This window comes from Pempheris klunzingeri, chromosome 14, assembly GCF_042242105.1.
Source record: "Pempheris klunzingeri isolate RE-2024b chromosome 14, fPemKlu1.hap1, whole genome shotgun sequence".
NCBI lineage: Eukaryota > Metazoa > Chordata > Actinopteri > Acropomatiformes > Pempheridae > Pempheris > Pempheris klunzingeri.
In genome coordinates, this window is record NC_092025.1 from 21,367,344 (window position 1) to 21,382,236 (window position 14,893).

The 14,893-nt window shown below is 39.1% G+C and overlaps 3 protein-coding genes across 3 annotated transcripts in view; 1 reads left to right on the top strand and 2 right to left on the bottom strand.

Annotated features, from left to right (window-relative positions):
• The window catches only part of ttc3 (tetratricopeptide repeat domain 3), a 29,726-nt gene extending 26,996 nt beyond the window's left edge, over positions 1 to 2,730 (top strand). The window contains exons 45-46 of the mRNA XM_070844206.1: positions 854 to 946; positions 2,462 to 2,730. Of these exons, the coding sequence (XP_070700307.1) occupies positions 854 to 946; positions 2,462 to 2,572 (204 nt within the window). The 3' untranslated portion in view covers positions 2,573 to 2,730. The remainder of the gene's footprint in view (positions 1 to 853; positions 947 to 2,461) is intronic.
• On the bottom strand, positions 676 to 9,852 carry vps26c (VPS26 endosomal protein sorting factor C). The gene is made up of 8 exons (XM_070844208.1): positions 9,733 to 9,852; positions 8,142 to 8,285; positions 7,043 to 7,192; positions 6,771 to 6,851; positions 5,915 to 5,989; positions 4,874 to 5,024; positions 4,633 to 4,785; positions 676 to 4,144 (listed from the first exon to the last, which is right to left on the bottom strand). The coding sequence occupies exons 1-8, from the start codon at positions 9,787 to 9,789 to the stop codon at positions 4,062 to 4,064; spliced, it is 894 nt and encodes a 297-aa protein (XP_070700309.1). The 5' UTR covers positions 9,790 to 9,852; the 3' UTR covers positions 676 to 4,061.
• A 1,875-nt stretch (positions 9,853 to 11,727) lies between these two features.
• On the bottom strand, positions 11,728 to 13,904 carry kcnj15 (potassium inwardly rectifying channel subfamily J member 15). The gene is made up of 2 exons (XM_070844207.1): positions 13,658 to 13,904; positions 11,728 to 13,062 (listed from the first exon to the last, which is right to left on the bottom strand). The coding sequence occupies exon 2, from the start codon at positions 13,013 to 13,015 to the stop codon at positions 11,993 to 11,995; it is 1,023 nt and encodes a 340-aa protein (XP_070700308.1). The 5' UTR covers positions 13,016 to 13,062; positions 13,658 to 13,904; the 3' UTR covers positions 11,728 to 11,992.
• Positions 13,905 to 14,893: the final 989 nt, after the last annotated feature.

Below are 14,893 nucleotides of genomic sequence, written 5' to 3' on the forward strand. Positions count from 1 at the left end.
GTGCTTCCTGTTACCAAATTTAATCTCACTCACGTTTCATCTGTCAAACCTTTTAATTCTATTGTAGTTATGTTGTAAAATTTTATTTTATTTTAAGTCTAATTTTATTATTTATATATATTTTTTTAATTTCTTATTTTTTGTTTTGTTTCATATTTTATTTTCTAGTCTTGCTCTTCCTGAATTTTATTCCTCTTATTTCTATATTTTTATGTTGATGTATTCATCATCACTTTGTTTTGTCTTTTGATTCTTTTTTTAACCCTTTAACCTTCTGCTCAACCATATGGTAGAGCACATTTTGACTCACTATATCTTATTGAAAACATGTTTTACTTACGACATCTCAACCGTTTGGTAGAGGCCAATATTTCAAAAAATGTGGGGTCTGTTCATAAAAAAACATTGATTTTTGTAATTAGTGCCCCAAGGAAATAAAATATATAAAGAATACATTTTTTCATTGCTTTTTTCTTGGTGAGGATGTTAATCCACTTTTTATTTCACTCCTTTATATTTATTTTACTACTATTACTGTAACCACAGCTGTTAAGTCTATTCTATTGCATCGTTTTTACTTTTGGTCTCAAGTTGTCTTCATGTCCACACTTGTCAGACTTCTGAGAAACACTTTGGACTGAATTAACCTGAACAAAAGGTGGCACACAACTAAAGTTTGATTAATATCAGATTTTATTCAGAGAGAATGTAAATCAGACAAAACAAGAGAACCAAGTTAAAAACTGTGTAGAACAGATACCACGAGGAAACAAGAGAACAGAGGTAGAAATCAAACTTGTGACGGTGTAATGAGCTCTGGATCTGACTGTGTGTGTTTGTGTCTCGATGGCAGCTGAACGTCGAGGATCCTTGTATCATCTGTCACGACGACATGAGTCCAGGAGACATCTGCGTGCTGGAGTGCAGACACAGCTTCCACGACGAGGTGAGCAAAGACTGATGTCAGTCAGAGCGTTAAAGGACACAGGATTAAAGGGTAATTCAGGGATTTTTAAACCTGGGTCCTATTTTTTGGGTTTTTGGTTAGAAAAAGTTTTGGAATAAGTCCAGTAGATCATCTCAGGACTACGATGGCTGCAACATAATCCTTTGCAGCAAGTGCCCCCAATCCACGTACGTCCACTAAAAGTGCTGTTTTTTCCCCTGTAGAGACAGATCTGGAAGGTCCTTTTGGTTTAACCAGAAACAGCTGTTATATCACTCTTCAAACCTACCAAACTCCATTGACAAAAACAGTAATTTTACTTCACAGAACATAGGAGTTCCTGGTCTAGTGCTGCCTCGATGGGTTAGTTTGTTTGTGACTCTGGTGTTTTTAAAGGGTTAGTTCAGATCCAACATAATATTTGTGTAACGCAAAATAACAACCGATCGAGGCAGCAGTAGACCAGCAACTCCTGTGTTCTCTAAGGTAAAATTACTGTTTTTGTCAATGGAGTCTGGTGGCTTCAATGAGACGACTAATATGGCTGTTTCTGGTCAAACATTAAGGATCTTACAGGTCTGTCTCTGTCGGGATTAAACAAACTAAAACTGACCAGGGTGATCGACAGGATCGTGCTCTTCAAACCCACCAGACTCCATTAATAAAAACACAAATTTTACCTTGCAGAATGTTAACCAGTAAAACCACCAAAGTGACTTTTTTTTATAAATGATAGATATCTCATTTCTTTAGTTTGAAGTTTTGCCATAGACGGTAATCTTAGATTATTAGATTTAAAAACTGTAAATGGAGGCTGGTGTGACTCACTGCTACAAAGCTCAACATCTCCATAACGACCAAATGTCAGGTTTAGCAAAAACGTTACATTTTGTTTTGTTATTGGTTAAATTTTAATAATTTTTCTGCCACTTATCAGCAACCAGGTTACATTAGTTCATGATCATTATTATGATGATGATGAATGCTACATGCTACGGAAGCCCTGAGAGACAAGTGAGGGAGGAAAAAAATCTGGTTAACCATTTGAGTCGGCTCTAAATAGATTTCTGTCGTTAAAAACCGTAAGATTATCTTGACAAAATCTTTTGTTATCAGTTGTGAAAAACCTGTTTAGTCAAATTTTTCTAAATGTTGTTGTAATACTCATTTTAGCCACCGGAGGGCAGCAGTATCCTGCATTGTTTAGCTTCTGGTCGGTGGTTCAGGCCCCCGAAGTGCAAATATTACATCAATAAACTTAAAAATGAGCCTTAAATATTTGTAGGCTTTAGAAAAAGGACCAGTACATAATTTTTTTTCTCACTTACCTCTCAGGACTTCTGTAATAACCATAAAAATAATTACAGGAGTTTTTGACTATAAACATTTTTTTGTTGCATCGTGTGGATTTAACAAACATGAGCGCATCTTCTTCCTCACAAAACATTTCTAGAGATTTAAATTCATTGTTTTCATCCAAGCTAATAAGTATTTGTCCTCTGTGTGTGTGTTCAGTGTATCAGGTCGTGGCTGAAGGAGAAGAGCACCTGTCCCACCTGCAGAGATCACGCCTTGCTGCCTGATGATTTCCCCGTGCTGCCCGGCAAGAGACGCCATATCCCCTGAAGTCTTCACCCTCCCCCACACGTCGGTTTTTACCTTTTTATTTTTATTTTTTTTTTAAATCACATATGTCATTAATCTCAAATCACATACTCGAGAGTTTTGTGTATCGTTCAGTCAACAGTTTATACTTCGAATAAACAAAAACGTCTTGTGTTGGAGCTCGTCTCTGTCGTACTTTAGTCGGAAAAGTTTGATAAAACGATCCGAACTCGAGGTCTGTTTACAAACGAGCTTCCAGCTGTTTCACATGGTCGACCTGAAGTGTAGCATTATGGACTATAGACTTCTTTAAGGGAGCTATACAGTGTAATAGCTTTATATTTAGGATATATTTTGTACAGAGGACTATATTGTAATTAGGAACACAGCCGCTGTCTGTTAAAAGCTCTGGAAAAAGTTTGTAAATGGACCTTGAGTCGCAACGGTTTTGTCTAATTGCCTGAATGAGAGCAGATATTTACACTTTGATATGTCCATTTTTTAAAATGATGACTAAAGTAAACTTTGATCTATTGGTCTTCAGTAATATACATTTCAAAATTCACTTTCAAATATGTGCATTTATTCAACTGAAATATAACTTTAAAAAAATCACAAAGGAATTATCTCCACTGAAACACTTTTGGTCACATTTATGAAAGAAAATAAAGTTGTTTTTTTTTTAAGGATAAATCTATTTTTAAACTTGGGATCTATGTTTTACATATTCTATGTTTGAACGACTGGTAGCATCAAAAAGTTTTGGAAATTATTCAGAAGATTGTTGTTAAATCTTTTGGTTCAAAGCCACCAGACTCCATTGACAAAAATGCTAATTTTACCTCACAGAACACAGGAGGTGCTGGTTTATTTGGTGTGACTTCAGAGTTTTAACATGTTAGTTCTGATCCGACCGTAAGTGTGGAAAACACCAAAGTCACACTTTAACACAAACAAACTTCGCAGTCAAGGCAGCAGTAGATCAGCAACTCACATGTTCTGTAGCGTAAAATTACTGTCTTTTTTCAATGGAGTCTGGTGGCTTTGAAGAGACTGATGTCACAGCTGTTTCTGATTAAACCAAAAGGATCTTCCAGGTCTCTCTCTGAAGGGATCCTTTCTGTAATGTTGTCAGACACTTAGAATAACAATCGGAGCAGTCAGTGGCAAAAACAAGCACTTTTACTGGGCGTGGTTGCCTTAAAGGATCACATTACAACCATTGTAGCTCGTTCTAGGCTGCTGGCTGAGGTGACCTACTGGACCATTTCCAAAATGTTTTGTATCTACCAGTCATGTAGATGTTAAAAACTAAATTATATATATAGGTCCCAAGTTTAAAATAAGTCAGATACTTCATTAGCAAAGCCACTGTAGGTGAACATTATTTCTTCCTCATGATAAAAGAGTTCAGATCTCTGCGGGGACTCGGTACAGGGGATCGTGTGTTTGTGGTTTCAGTCCTGTGTGTTGCTGTGAACTTATCTCAGCGCCGATGGGACGTCCAGGTTCAGACTCTGCAGAGCTTCAGAGGGAAGTTCTCCGTGATCAGGTGATCATCGTGAAGCACGATGACGATGTTGACTTCAAACTCTGACCGGAGAGAAACAAACACATCGTCACATCACGGGAACAGCAGCGCTTCTCACTGGACATCTCAAATATACCACTGTCACACAAATGGACTGATCTATCAATCAACATATCAATACCCCTGATGCTTACAAGCAAAATAAGATATCACACCTGGTTTTAACCCCGAGCTGTGTTGTCATAGTGATATAAATATATACACATATATATTTGTGACCCATTTTTTTAAAAACATGTAACTAACAGATCAAGTTAATCAATTTAACAGTCGTAGTCCAGCAACTCTGCAAAATAAAATAGCTGGTTTTGTCAATGGGGTCTGGTGGGTTTCTCTGCTAACGTCCACAGCAGTACTTTACTGAGTGTCTGTGTAGGTAAGGCACCAATCTACTGTTGGTAATATGACTGTGGACAAATGACTCACAGTACAATCTCACTTCAAAAAGTCCAAACTATCCCTTTAAGACAGACTGTGAGGCTTCACTGACCGACTTTGAAGTTGGTGGTCTCCAGTGTGGGGCAGGTGAACAGTCTGGGGAACACCATGTAAATAGGAATAGAGAGGCTGTGGCACACGTCGCCTTCAGCTATCTGGATGTTCTGGATCTCCGTGGCGTCTCTGGCGTATCCTTCGGCACAACCTGAAGAAAACACAGCGGCCGTTCAGAAAACCAGCGACTGAAAGCTTAGTCCAGCGTCGCTCTGTCCTCTCTGGCAGCGAGGACTCACCGCAGGTCTCCACGCGCACAAGCTGCAGTTCAATACTCTTAATGGGAACGTCCGAGTTCTCCACCACCACCTCTCCAGTCAGCGGCTGGCTGATCACACAGTTGGTGGCGTCTAGATGGCCCCGGATCAGAAACTTTGGCACTGAACTCCTCTGAAGACAGAAAGAGAGCAAGTTCATCCTCTCAGAACAGACTTAAATGAAACAAAATGAAGCAAGGTTTTGAGGTTTGGGGCTATTTTGCTTTCGTAACATGTTTTCTTTCAGCATAGTGGAAAGAAAACATGCAGAATACATATTTAGGTGTTTATGTTAGCGCACATTTGCTCTAATTTCATGTTTTTAAAAGGGTAAATATCTGGAATTAGTCCAGTAGATCGCCGTCAAAGGACGAGCAAACAATGGCTGTAATGTAATACTTAAAGACAACAAGTTCTATTAAGTAAAATTACTGATTTTGTCAATGGAGTCTGGTGTCTCTGAACTGAGCAATGTTATGGCTGTTTCTGGTTAAACATTAAGGATCTTACAGATCTGTCTCTGTAGAAATTCTTTCCATAATGTTGTCCAACACTAAGAACAACAATCTGAGCCCATCAGTGGTGAAAACAAGAACATTTAGTGGACGTACTTTGAGCGCAAAGGATTACATTACAGCCTATTTCTCAGCTGCCGACTGAGGCGATCTAGTGGAGCAATTCCAAGACTTTTTGTCCCTACCAGTCACCATAAACAAGTTTTTACAGGATGGTTTGTTCACATCCACAGCCTGATTTATAAAACATTTTATTCCTAAAAACATGGTGAAAACTGTGTTGACAGTATTTTCTGATGATATCCAAACTTTCCTTTGTAAAAAATCTTTGGCTCTTATGTCAATAAAATAATTTTGAGTGCATATTTAATTAGATAATGCCTCATTTGTACATTTAAACATTAAATTTTAGAGAACTTGTACTTAAAAAAAATAATTGTTTTACTGTAAGTGATCAGCTGGGAAGTTTCATCTGTACGTTACACGTGTTCGTTGCGGTTTCTCTCACCTCACGGACGTTCTGCAGGGTGTCTGGAGTGATGGTGAAGTTGACTGGAGTGGGGACAACTTTAGCTTTCTGCGGCTGGAAATCAAACAGAGCTACAGATTCAACTCAGTTCAACACGTACTATTACATATTCTATCATTAGATTATTATTCCTCATCATTCCTGTAAAAGCAGGATTTAAAAAAAAAAAGTTGTTCACTGCAGAGATCCAAGTGTGGGGAAACCTTTTTTCATCAGTTTGTAAAAATTCTGAAAATAGTGAGAAATGCCGTCACAACGACCCAGAATGCACCTTCACAATGCGTGTTTGTGTCCAATCAACAATCCAAACCTTAAAGTTACATTAAAAGTACATTAAAATGAGTAAATCATTTAAAAGAACCACTGTTAGATCGCTCTCTTCAAAGCCACCAGACTCCATTGACAAAAACAGTACTTTTATCTCACAGGAGTTGCTGGTTTAGTTGTTGTGACTCTTGTGTTTTAACATGTTATTTCAGATCTGAACTAACACTTTAAAACACCAAAGTCACAGAATCTCACTGATATATTACATAATATAACCAATCGAGGCAGCAGTAGACCAGCAACTCCTGTGTTCTGAGAGATAAAAACACTGTTTCTGTCAATGAAGTCTGGTGGCTTTGAAGAGAGTGATACAACAGCTGCTTCTGGTTAAACCAAAAGGATCTTCCTGGTCTCTCTCTGTAGGGATCCTTTCAATATTGCTGTCAGACTCATTTTAAAAATACTGGACAGTCTACACAATCCTGAAGGCTCATGCAAGACAAACGCCAAGTGGAAACAAAAGCTTTCCTAAAGCTGTAAACGCTCCTGTTTACATGATCAAACCCACCTGACAGTGCACAATGAACTCACAGTTCCTGCTCAGGTCTTTGGCCAGCAGTGAGCGCTTCATGTCACAGCGGAGGGTGTACTGAGGGGAGCAAAAACAGGACTGGAGGTTTAATCAAACGTAATTCAACTTACTGACATAAATATCCAGAATGTGGACTGTGCCATGTCCAAACAATAAATTCAGAAAAGAATGTGAAGCTCAGATAAATTTAAGGACGTTTTCCCAACTAAGCGGTTTGTGAAACGTAGTGACCAGGCAGTAACCCTCACCTGGATGTTGACAAAGACACCGTGGTAGGTCTCGTACAGCATTTTGTTGCTTTTTGCGTTCAGCGGGAACTCAAAGGGGATCTCAGTCTTGCCTCCTGGGACTTTTCCTGCCTTGGCCACCTCGATGGTGCTGCTGATCAGCTGGATGGGCTGCAACATCAGAAAATGATTCATCTGATTAATATTAGCAACACTTTTTTTGACTACAATGTTTAGACTTAATTATCAGTAAGTTGTCAGGTTATTTTCCACCTTTACAGGCTGACAAAGGCACCTGAATGTAGCTTTGTTGGCCAGATTTGTCAAATTCACTCTGCTCAAAAAACACATTAAAGGAAGACGGCTTTGAAAACGGGACAAATGCTTGTAACATGTTCATGTAACATATAATAAACTGTTGAAGAATCACCTCCTTTTGTCGAAAACCTAAATAATTTTGAGGATTTGCATTTTATTGCTACCTACAGATCCTCCACTTTTTTGAAAAGGAAATAAAAACCCCTGATTTAGAATAATGAAAATATTTATCAATGATTCAAAAAGTACCAAAGGTAACATTGACAAACTCTACAAAAGCTTTACTCTACCGAACAGGAATTAGACAGCGCTGAGAAAAAGAAGAAACATAGTAATTTCAGAAGAAATGGACATTTTTTATGTTTTTTAGGAGACAAAACAAAACGATGAATGGAGAGTGTAATTAAATGATTATTATTAATTGATAATGAAAATAATCGTGTATTGCTGCAGTGTATGGTTTATAACATTTATCTCCATAATGGTAAGGATTACTGCCCATTGTTTTCATTAGCAGTTAATATGTTAATGATCTTTCTAGTTAAGTAACTCATTAATTCAGTCTAAAGTCCATCAGTAGTCCCCAGACTCCAGAGTGTTGTCTTAAAATGTCTTGTTTTATCCTAAAAATCCTGAAGTTAATCAGTTTACAATAATATGAAACAGAGAACTTTGGACAATCATCACATCTCCTTCTTCTGTCTTTAGACTGATTTAATCTAATGTCTCTGTGAGGATCAGTGAGGTTTGGTCTGATCCGTAGTAAAGCATCAGTTCAGACTGCTTAAATTATTAAGTTCACCTTAACGGAGTTGTAGAAAGCCTCGAAGACGCCGACGCTCTTGGAGCTCAGCTGCAGGTTCACCAGTCCCTCCATGCTCAGAGAGATGCCGTGGTGCTGCAGCGCCTCCTTACACACCAGCACGACGACACCGGCCACCGATTCCTGCACACAAAACAGCACCGCTGAGGTCCTGACTGCTGTGGAGACGGTCAACAGTCACCATCTTAATATCTTAAACTCTGATGCAGTCACACTATGAGGCGTCATGAACGATCTGCCTTTGCCCCAACAGAGAGGCCAAGTCCCACCCCTTCCAGTGGACGACCATGGGGCCTTATTTCAGGAAAAAAAGCCTTCTGAACTCGGAAAATGAAGATCAGGCGGCAAAAAAAAGTCAGACGGTTTCCAGCAGCCCTCAAAGATTTTACAGGAAGTCACAGAAATATTTACGTCCTGTTAGATTCATCACTTTTAATTTGTTAATCGAAGCCACAGTTCTAGCTGAGAGTCAGTAAATCATATTTTATACAGTAAGTCTAGCCTACCTAGAAAATGAATGGTTTGAGGCCCTAACTAGCATTAACTTAAGCTACCCAGTGCCAATAAAACTACGATGTAGAGGAAGTAGAGGAGTCTGGTTGTTCTTTGGCTTCACGAAGGAAAAAGGACCAGAAGTCACTGGATAAAACATATCAGGTAAGATAACTTTACATTTGTGTGTGGAGCACTGCAGCGTTAACTTGCAGGTGATGTTTATCGTTTGACATGAGAAGACTAAATGGTACTTTATTATCTTTACGACAAACTGCAGCTTTCTTGACTTGCAAAATTATCTTTTAAATTGACAAACATCATATGTGTAATTCATTCCTCTAGCTGTTGACTACTTTACATATTGTTTCAGAAAGAAAGTCCCAAGAGGCCCTACAGATGGGGAAGGACTTTGCCTCTTTATTTGATCACAGCTTCAGTACCAATATTACACTGAAGTCTGTGATCTTCTTGTTATATAAACGTATGAACAAATACCAAAATATCTGCAGTAAACTACAGTGATTTCAGCAGCTAAACCGGCCTGGACCTCTCATCAGTCTAACTCTAGTTACTACAGGTTTGTGTTTCAGTTGCAGAAGCTTTAGTTGCATTAGTAGCAGCATCAAAAGCAGCAGCAGTGTAGATTGTAATAGTACCATTAGTAGCAGTGATAGACATTGTACTGGAAGCAGTAACAGCAGTAGTAGTAGTAGTAGTAACAGCAGTAGTAGTAGTAGTAGTAGTAGTAACAGAGGAAGTATCATTAGTTTGATGCCAATGCTAAAGTTTTACTGTGTATTTTGACAGCTTGTTTAGTCCACAGTGTACAGTCTGTCTGTGACACGGTGACAGATTTTGTCGTAACACCCCCGCTAATAAGCTGCCGGTCACGTGCGGACAGGAAAACGCCTCCTAGCTAGTTAGCTAGCTAATGTTAGCTAGTGAAGGTAAAAAAGACGTAATTCTCTTACTGACAGTTTTCTAACTTTCAGCAGACCAAAGCAGGCAGGTTACCGTTAGCTAAACATGACACAGAAGCAGCTTGTTAGCTAGCTAGCTAACACACTTAACTTACCCCTTCATGGTAAACTTTGTTCGCTCTTTTCAGTCTTATATCCAAAGTGACGCTCATCTCTGACCTTCACACATCAGACAGGCATTTAAAGAGCTGGTTCCCGGTTCTTTGTAGTTCATAAAACAAGAAAATAAAGTGTTTTTTTTAATTTAAATCTAATCTCCAGGTGTGTGTGTCCAGTTGGCTGCAACAACAACAACACCACTTCCGGTTCAAAACCGTCAGCATAAAAGAGGCATTTTGAATCCTTCAAAATAAAAGCATCATTTCATGCAGATAATTTTTGTTTTATGAGATTTTATCCTTCAGCCAAATCCAGTGTGAGTGAGTAGAACATAATTTATAAGAACATAAAAGTATTACTATAAATTGGTGTTTAATAAATTCACAAGATTAGGACTGACATAAGAAAAGATTAAACAAAACAGATAAAATAGGACAGAAGACAATATAGAAACTATTAGAGCAATTAAAGACAAGATTATGATGTAAAAGGACAATGGTGTGATAAATAGCAGCAGAGTCTAGTCAATGTGATCAGCGTACACTTGAAAAACGTATCACGTAAGTGACAAGTCCTTAATTAAAGAGCATAGTCTTGACCTGCTTGATATGTCAGGAGACAACTTTTGTTGTGATTTGGTGCTAAATAAATAAAACTGACTTGACTTTGTGTGTTTTCTGTATCAATTTATACAGTCTGAATACTGGAACTACTTTCTACTTTAAAAAATAGTTCCAATAAAACTTGTTAATGTAATTTGTCAATGCTTTTACCTCTATTGTATTGGGCAGAAGAGAAAATCTCATAAACGATAAAGTGAAAACATCCGAGTGGCTAAATACCATCTGAGGTAAGCAAGAAAACATGTTTATTATTTCGTTCTAGTTTTTTGTATTTGTACATATCTGACCAACATTATATATTAAAATACTCCTGCTAGTCTGTACTATATCCTAAAGGGTTCACTGACAATCATGTGCCATTTGTGCTTTAATGTTTCTTCTCATAGATTCAGTTCTACCATAACACACTGATCTGTATTGGTTTTATATATGGTGTTCTTTCAAGCTTTGGCTGGTTCTTAATAATGTTCCTGTAGAAAACAGTTCCCTCTCTGTATCCGGCAACTAAAGACCAGTTGTGCTTTGGACTGAAATATTGTTTTGACCAGATACAGCTCGAGCTCACTGGCTGCTCCGTCACTGTTGCCACAACAGAAACCGACAGCTGAAGACGAGTGGTGGCCGAACCTGTTGTGTCCTTCAAACGACTCCGTCCATCCATCCATCTCTATATTCATGGTGACTGAGAAAGAAACACCACGGGAATTTAAAGCATAACTTAATAAAGAAACCTTTATTTACAAAACAAAGGAATCATTATTTGTATTAGCCTTTAAATTCTACATTATATCCCTGTTTGTACCACCATAGCCAGTGTATCATTATACCATTAGAAGCTATTTATCTAAGTAAAGCTTACAATTGTTTCCAGGAATCATGTCCATTCTGATTTATTTCATAAAAAATGTGTTGTACAGATTCAGTAACATGTGTTATAGGCATTATTAATTATTATTAAAAAACATTCATACCTCTCATAGCTCTCGTTTAGCTTAGCTTAGCTTAGCTTAGCCCACAGGCTGGACTCAGTAGGAAAATGTTAGTTTTTACATCTGTGAGAATTGAAACATACAACTTTCATACATTCATTCTGATTAACTACATGTATGTTCTTGTTGGTTGTGTTTGTTATTTAAATGTTCAACAACCACTGAGTGAGGTGCTGCTCCGTGCTAAGCTAGGCTAAAAACATCTGGCTCCTCTGATTTCTGGGCACAAAAACATCAAAAAGTTGTTCTTATTAGACTGTTTGTTTTTTTTTTTACTTTAAACAAATAAGATGTTAATTAGTGAGCTTTAGAGGTGCTGGTAATGTCTTGAATTAATTACTATAAACAACTATTTTCATAAGTGATTGATTGATACTTTTTTTTTTAAAGGCCAAAACTAATTCCTGCTTCTTAAACATGAATATTTTTTCCTCCTCTTTGACAGTAATGTGAATTATTTTTGGCTGGTGGACAGAACAACAAATTCGAGGACGTTACCTTGACCTTTGGAAAACACTGTTTTTCTGACACCTTATGGACCAAACAACTTATCAATTAATTGAGAAAATTAGTTGCAGCCCTATACCTGTCCAGGCCTCACTACCATATCACAGTCACACACACATAAAAACACATATTTTCCTCTATTCTTTTTTATAGTCCTCCTCCAGCTTCAGCTTCTCTGTGTTGTTGCTGAGGAAAGCTGCATCGTTGCTCACTTGAACCTTGTCAAAAAAGTTGAAATCTGCCACATAGCGGCCACTCGTGGTGCTGAACAGCACCGGTTTGAACTCGTAGCCCCAGAGGATCTCCTGGGGAACGTAGGAGGTGCGGCTCTGGCACGTGGCCGCCGTCGACTCCATGGTGGCGTTGAGTGTGACGAGCAGCTCAAACTCACGAGTGTGCAGGTTCTCCGCGTTCAGCCCTGTCAGCGGGCTGTGCTCATCCAGAACGTGGTAGAAGGTAAGCGGGAGGATGAGGAACGGGCACTCGCCGCTGGAGTCCATGTAGAAGTCCACCGAGCTCTGGTGGACTTGAGTCTTCTCGCCCTCCTCGGTCACGTTGGAGTGGAGGAGCTTTCCTGTGAGCTGGCACTGGATCAGGAGGCTCTTCCTCATGTTGGCCACCCTCACCATCAGACACAGCTTGCCTTTGCGCCGGCAGATCACCGCCGACTGGCTGAACTTGATGGTCTCTGCTCGCTTCTTGGGCCGGGCCAGCTTGGCGAGAAAGGCGCCGGTGACAAAGATCTCAGCCAGGCCGGTGATGACGAGCTGAACCACCAGAGTGAAGATGGCCAGAGGGCACTCCTCCGAGATGTAACGAAAACCGTAACCAATGGTGGTCTGAGACTCCAGCGAGAACAGGAAGGCCCCGGTGAGGGTCTTCACGTTCTCCACGCAGGCCGTGTGGTTGGCGTCCACGCCGGCCTCAAAGTCTCCGTTGCCCATGCCAATGAAGTAAAAGATGACCCCGAAGATGAACCAAGTCATGACGAAGGTGGAGGCAAACAGAGTGAGTTTGTAGCGCCACTTCATGTCCACCACCGTGGTCCAGATGTCGTGCAGGTACAGCTTGACCATTCCCTCCACGTTGTCAATCCGCACATTGTTGTGGCCGTCTTTGGACACAATCCTTCGCTGGACCTCCGCCCTCCTGCTGGCCATGTTGATCTGTTTCAATAAAAACTGACTTCTGAGGGTTCAGTCTGGTTCTGCCAATGAAAGAGCGGACAAAAAAAACCAAAGAAATATGTGATCAAACTGTAATTTAAAGTTAGATTTTTAACGTGTGAGGCGTCTGAACTTAAAGAGTCCTGAAAGCTTTTATATAATCTAGATATTAGTCTGCGTCCACACCCTGATTCTCTTTTTTTCAACCCCTCAGTCATAATGTTATTTAACCGATGCCTTACCTGTAAAGATCTAGTTATTTATAATATTATTGCATTTCTAATTCATTAGGCTGACTCTTGAATAATAATTCACAGGGTTTGAAGTGTCCCAGTTGGCTAGTAGCACTGGGGGAAGTGTGGTTTTGGCTCCTGTGTTTAATGTTTCTTCCTTTTTTCTTGTATATAGTAAAGTAGAGCTCTTAAACTATTTACAATAGTATCATAATTAAAAATAAGTCCCACTTTACCAGTTTTCACCCTGTTACTTTCCACTGCTCCTTCTGGTGGTTAACACAGACACAGAGTTGAAAGTTAACCTTGTAGTAAACCATTGCAGGAAGTCCCAAGAACACTTTCTGTATCTTTAAATAATCATTGATTCCTTGATAAACCTGACAGTGTGTTTCATACTCACATCCTGCCGCCGTGCTGAAAAGTCTCAGGTGTTTGCCTTCGCTCGTCTCACACAATCTGTAAGATGAAGCTGCTGGAGAACATCTAGTTCAGTGTCTTCTTTCTCCCATTGTCCCGAGCTGTGAGCACTGAACTTTGGCACAGTCGTATTCAGGGAAGAACAGAAAACAGAGACAAAAGCCGAGCCGTCAGCTCTGATCTGCGTGTGGGTTGGCTTTTACTCCCCCGCCTCCTCTACCTGTCGACAGGTGGGAAACTTTGAGCAACAAGTTTGTTTCTGCTGCTTTTATGGTTGTTGTTGCTTTACACACACACACACACACGCCCTGATTTACTGCCATCAGTGCGATACTGTGGCTCTCTGAAGGACATTATGACTTCTTGGGACACTCTTGGTGTCAGTACAAACAAATGGGGGCGTGATTCAATTCTGGTCTGACACCATAAAAAAAAACTAGGACAGAAGAAGAAAACATCTGGTGAGTAAATGAGTGTGAGAGCAGCGTCGGGGACGAGGAAACATATACATTCAAAGAAGATTAAGGGCGAACATACGATATAGAAATGAATGCTCCTAAACTACAGACGACCGAAACAACCATAATAAATAAATAAGTCAATCAGTGACTCAATAGATTAATTAATATGCCATTAAAAGCACTACGAAACATAATGAAAATTAATATAGGCCTTAATTAATAAACAAATGTGATATATTTCTGTTTTAATATGCTTTTGTATTCATTTACTTTCCTTTTTAAAATAAATTAATTTCTAAATTTATCTAGTCATTATTTTCCCCATTGCACTCCCTCAATTCATTTACCCAGTTTCCCATCAATCAATGTGTTATCAATATATTTTTGCAATGTGAAAACATAAAACAAAATCTATTTTTATATTCCTGGTCTTAGATTAAGATTTATTTAGCAGTTGAAGTATCACATGAAGCATAAGAGACACTTTTAAACTGTAGAGAACATCAGTGTGTTCAAGCACTGAAGGAAGTTGAAGTGTTACTTTATATTTTGTGGAATGTTTCTTTAAATGTCGACCAGTGGTTGTTCAACGTTATGACCTTGAGTCACCCTCCTTAGCTTTGTTATTAACCTCATTATTACCCCCATGGCTGGATGTGTGTGTGTGTGTGTGTGTGTGTGTGTGTGTGTGTGTGAGACTAAGGTATGAGCTAACAAATGGATATAAGAAACACTAGACCTCCATCTAGTGGACACAA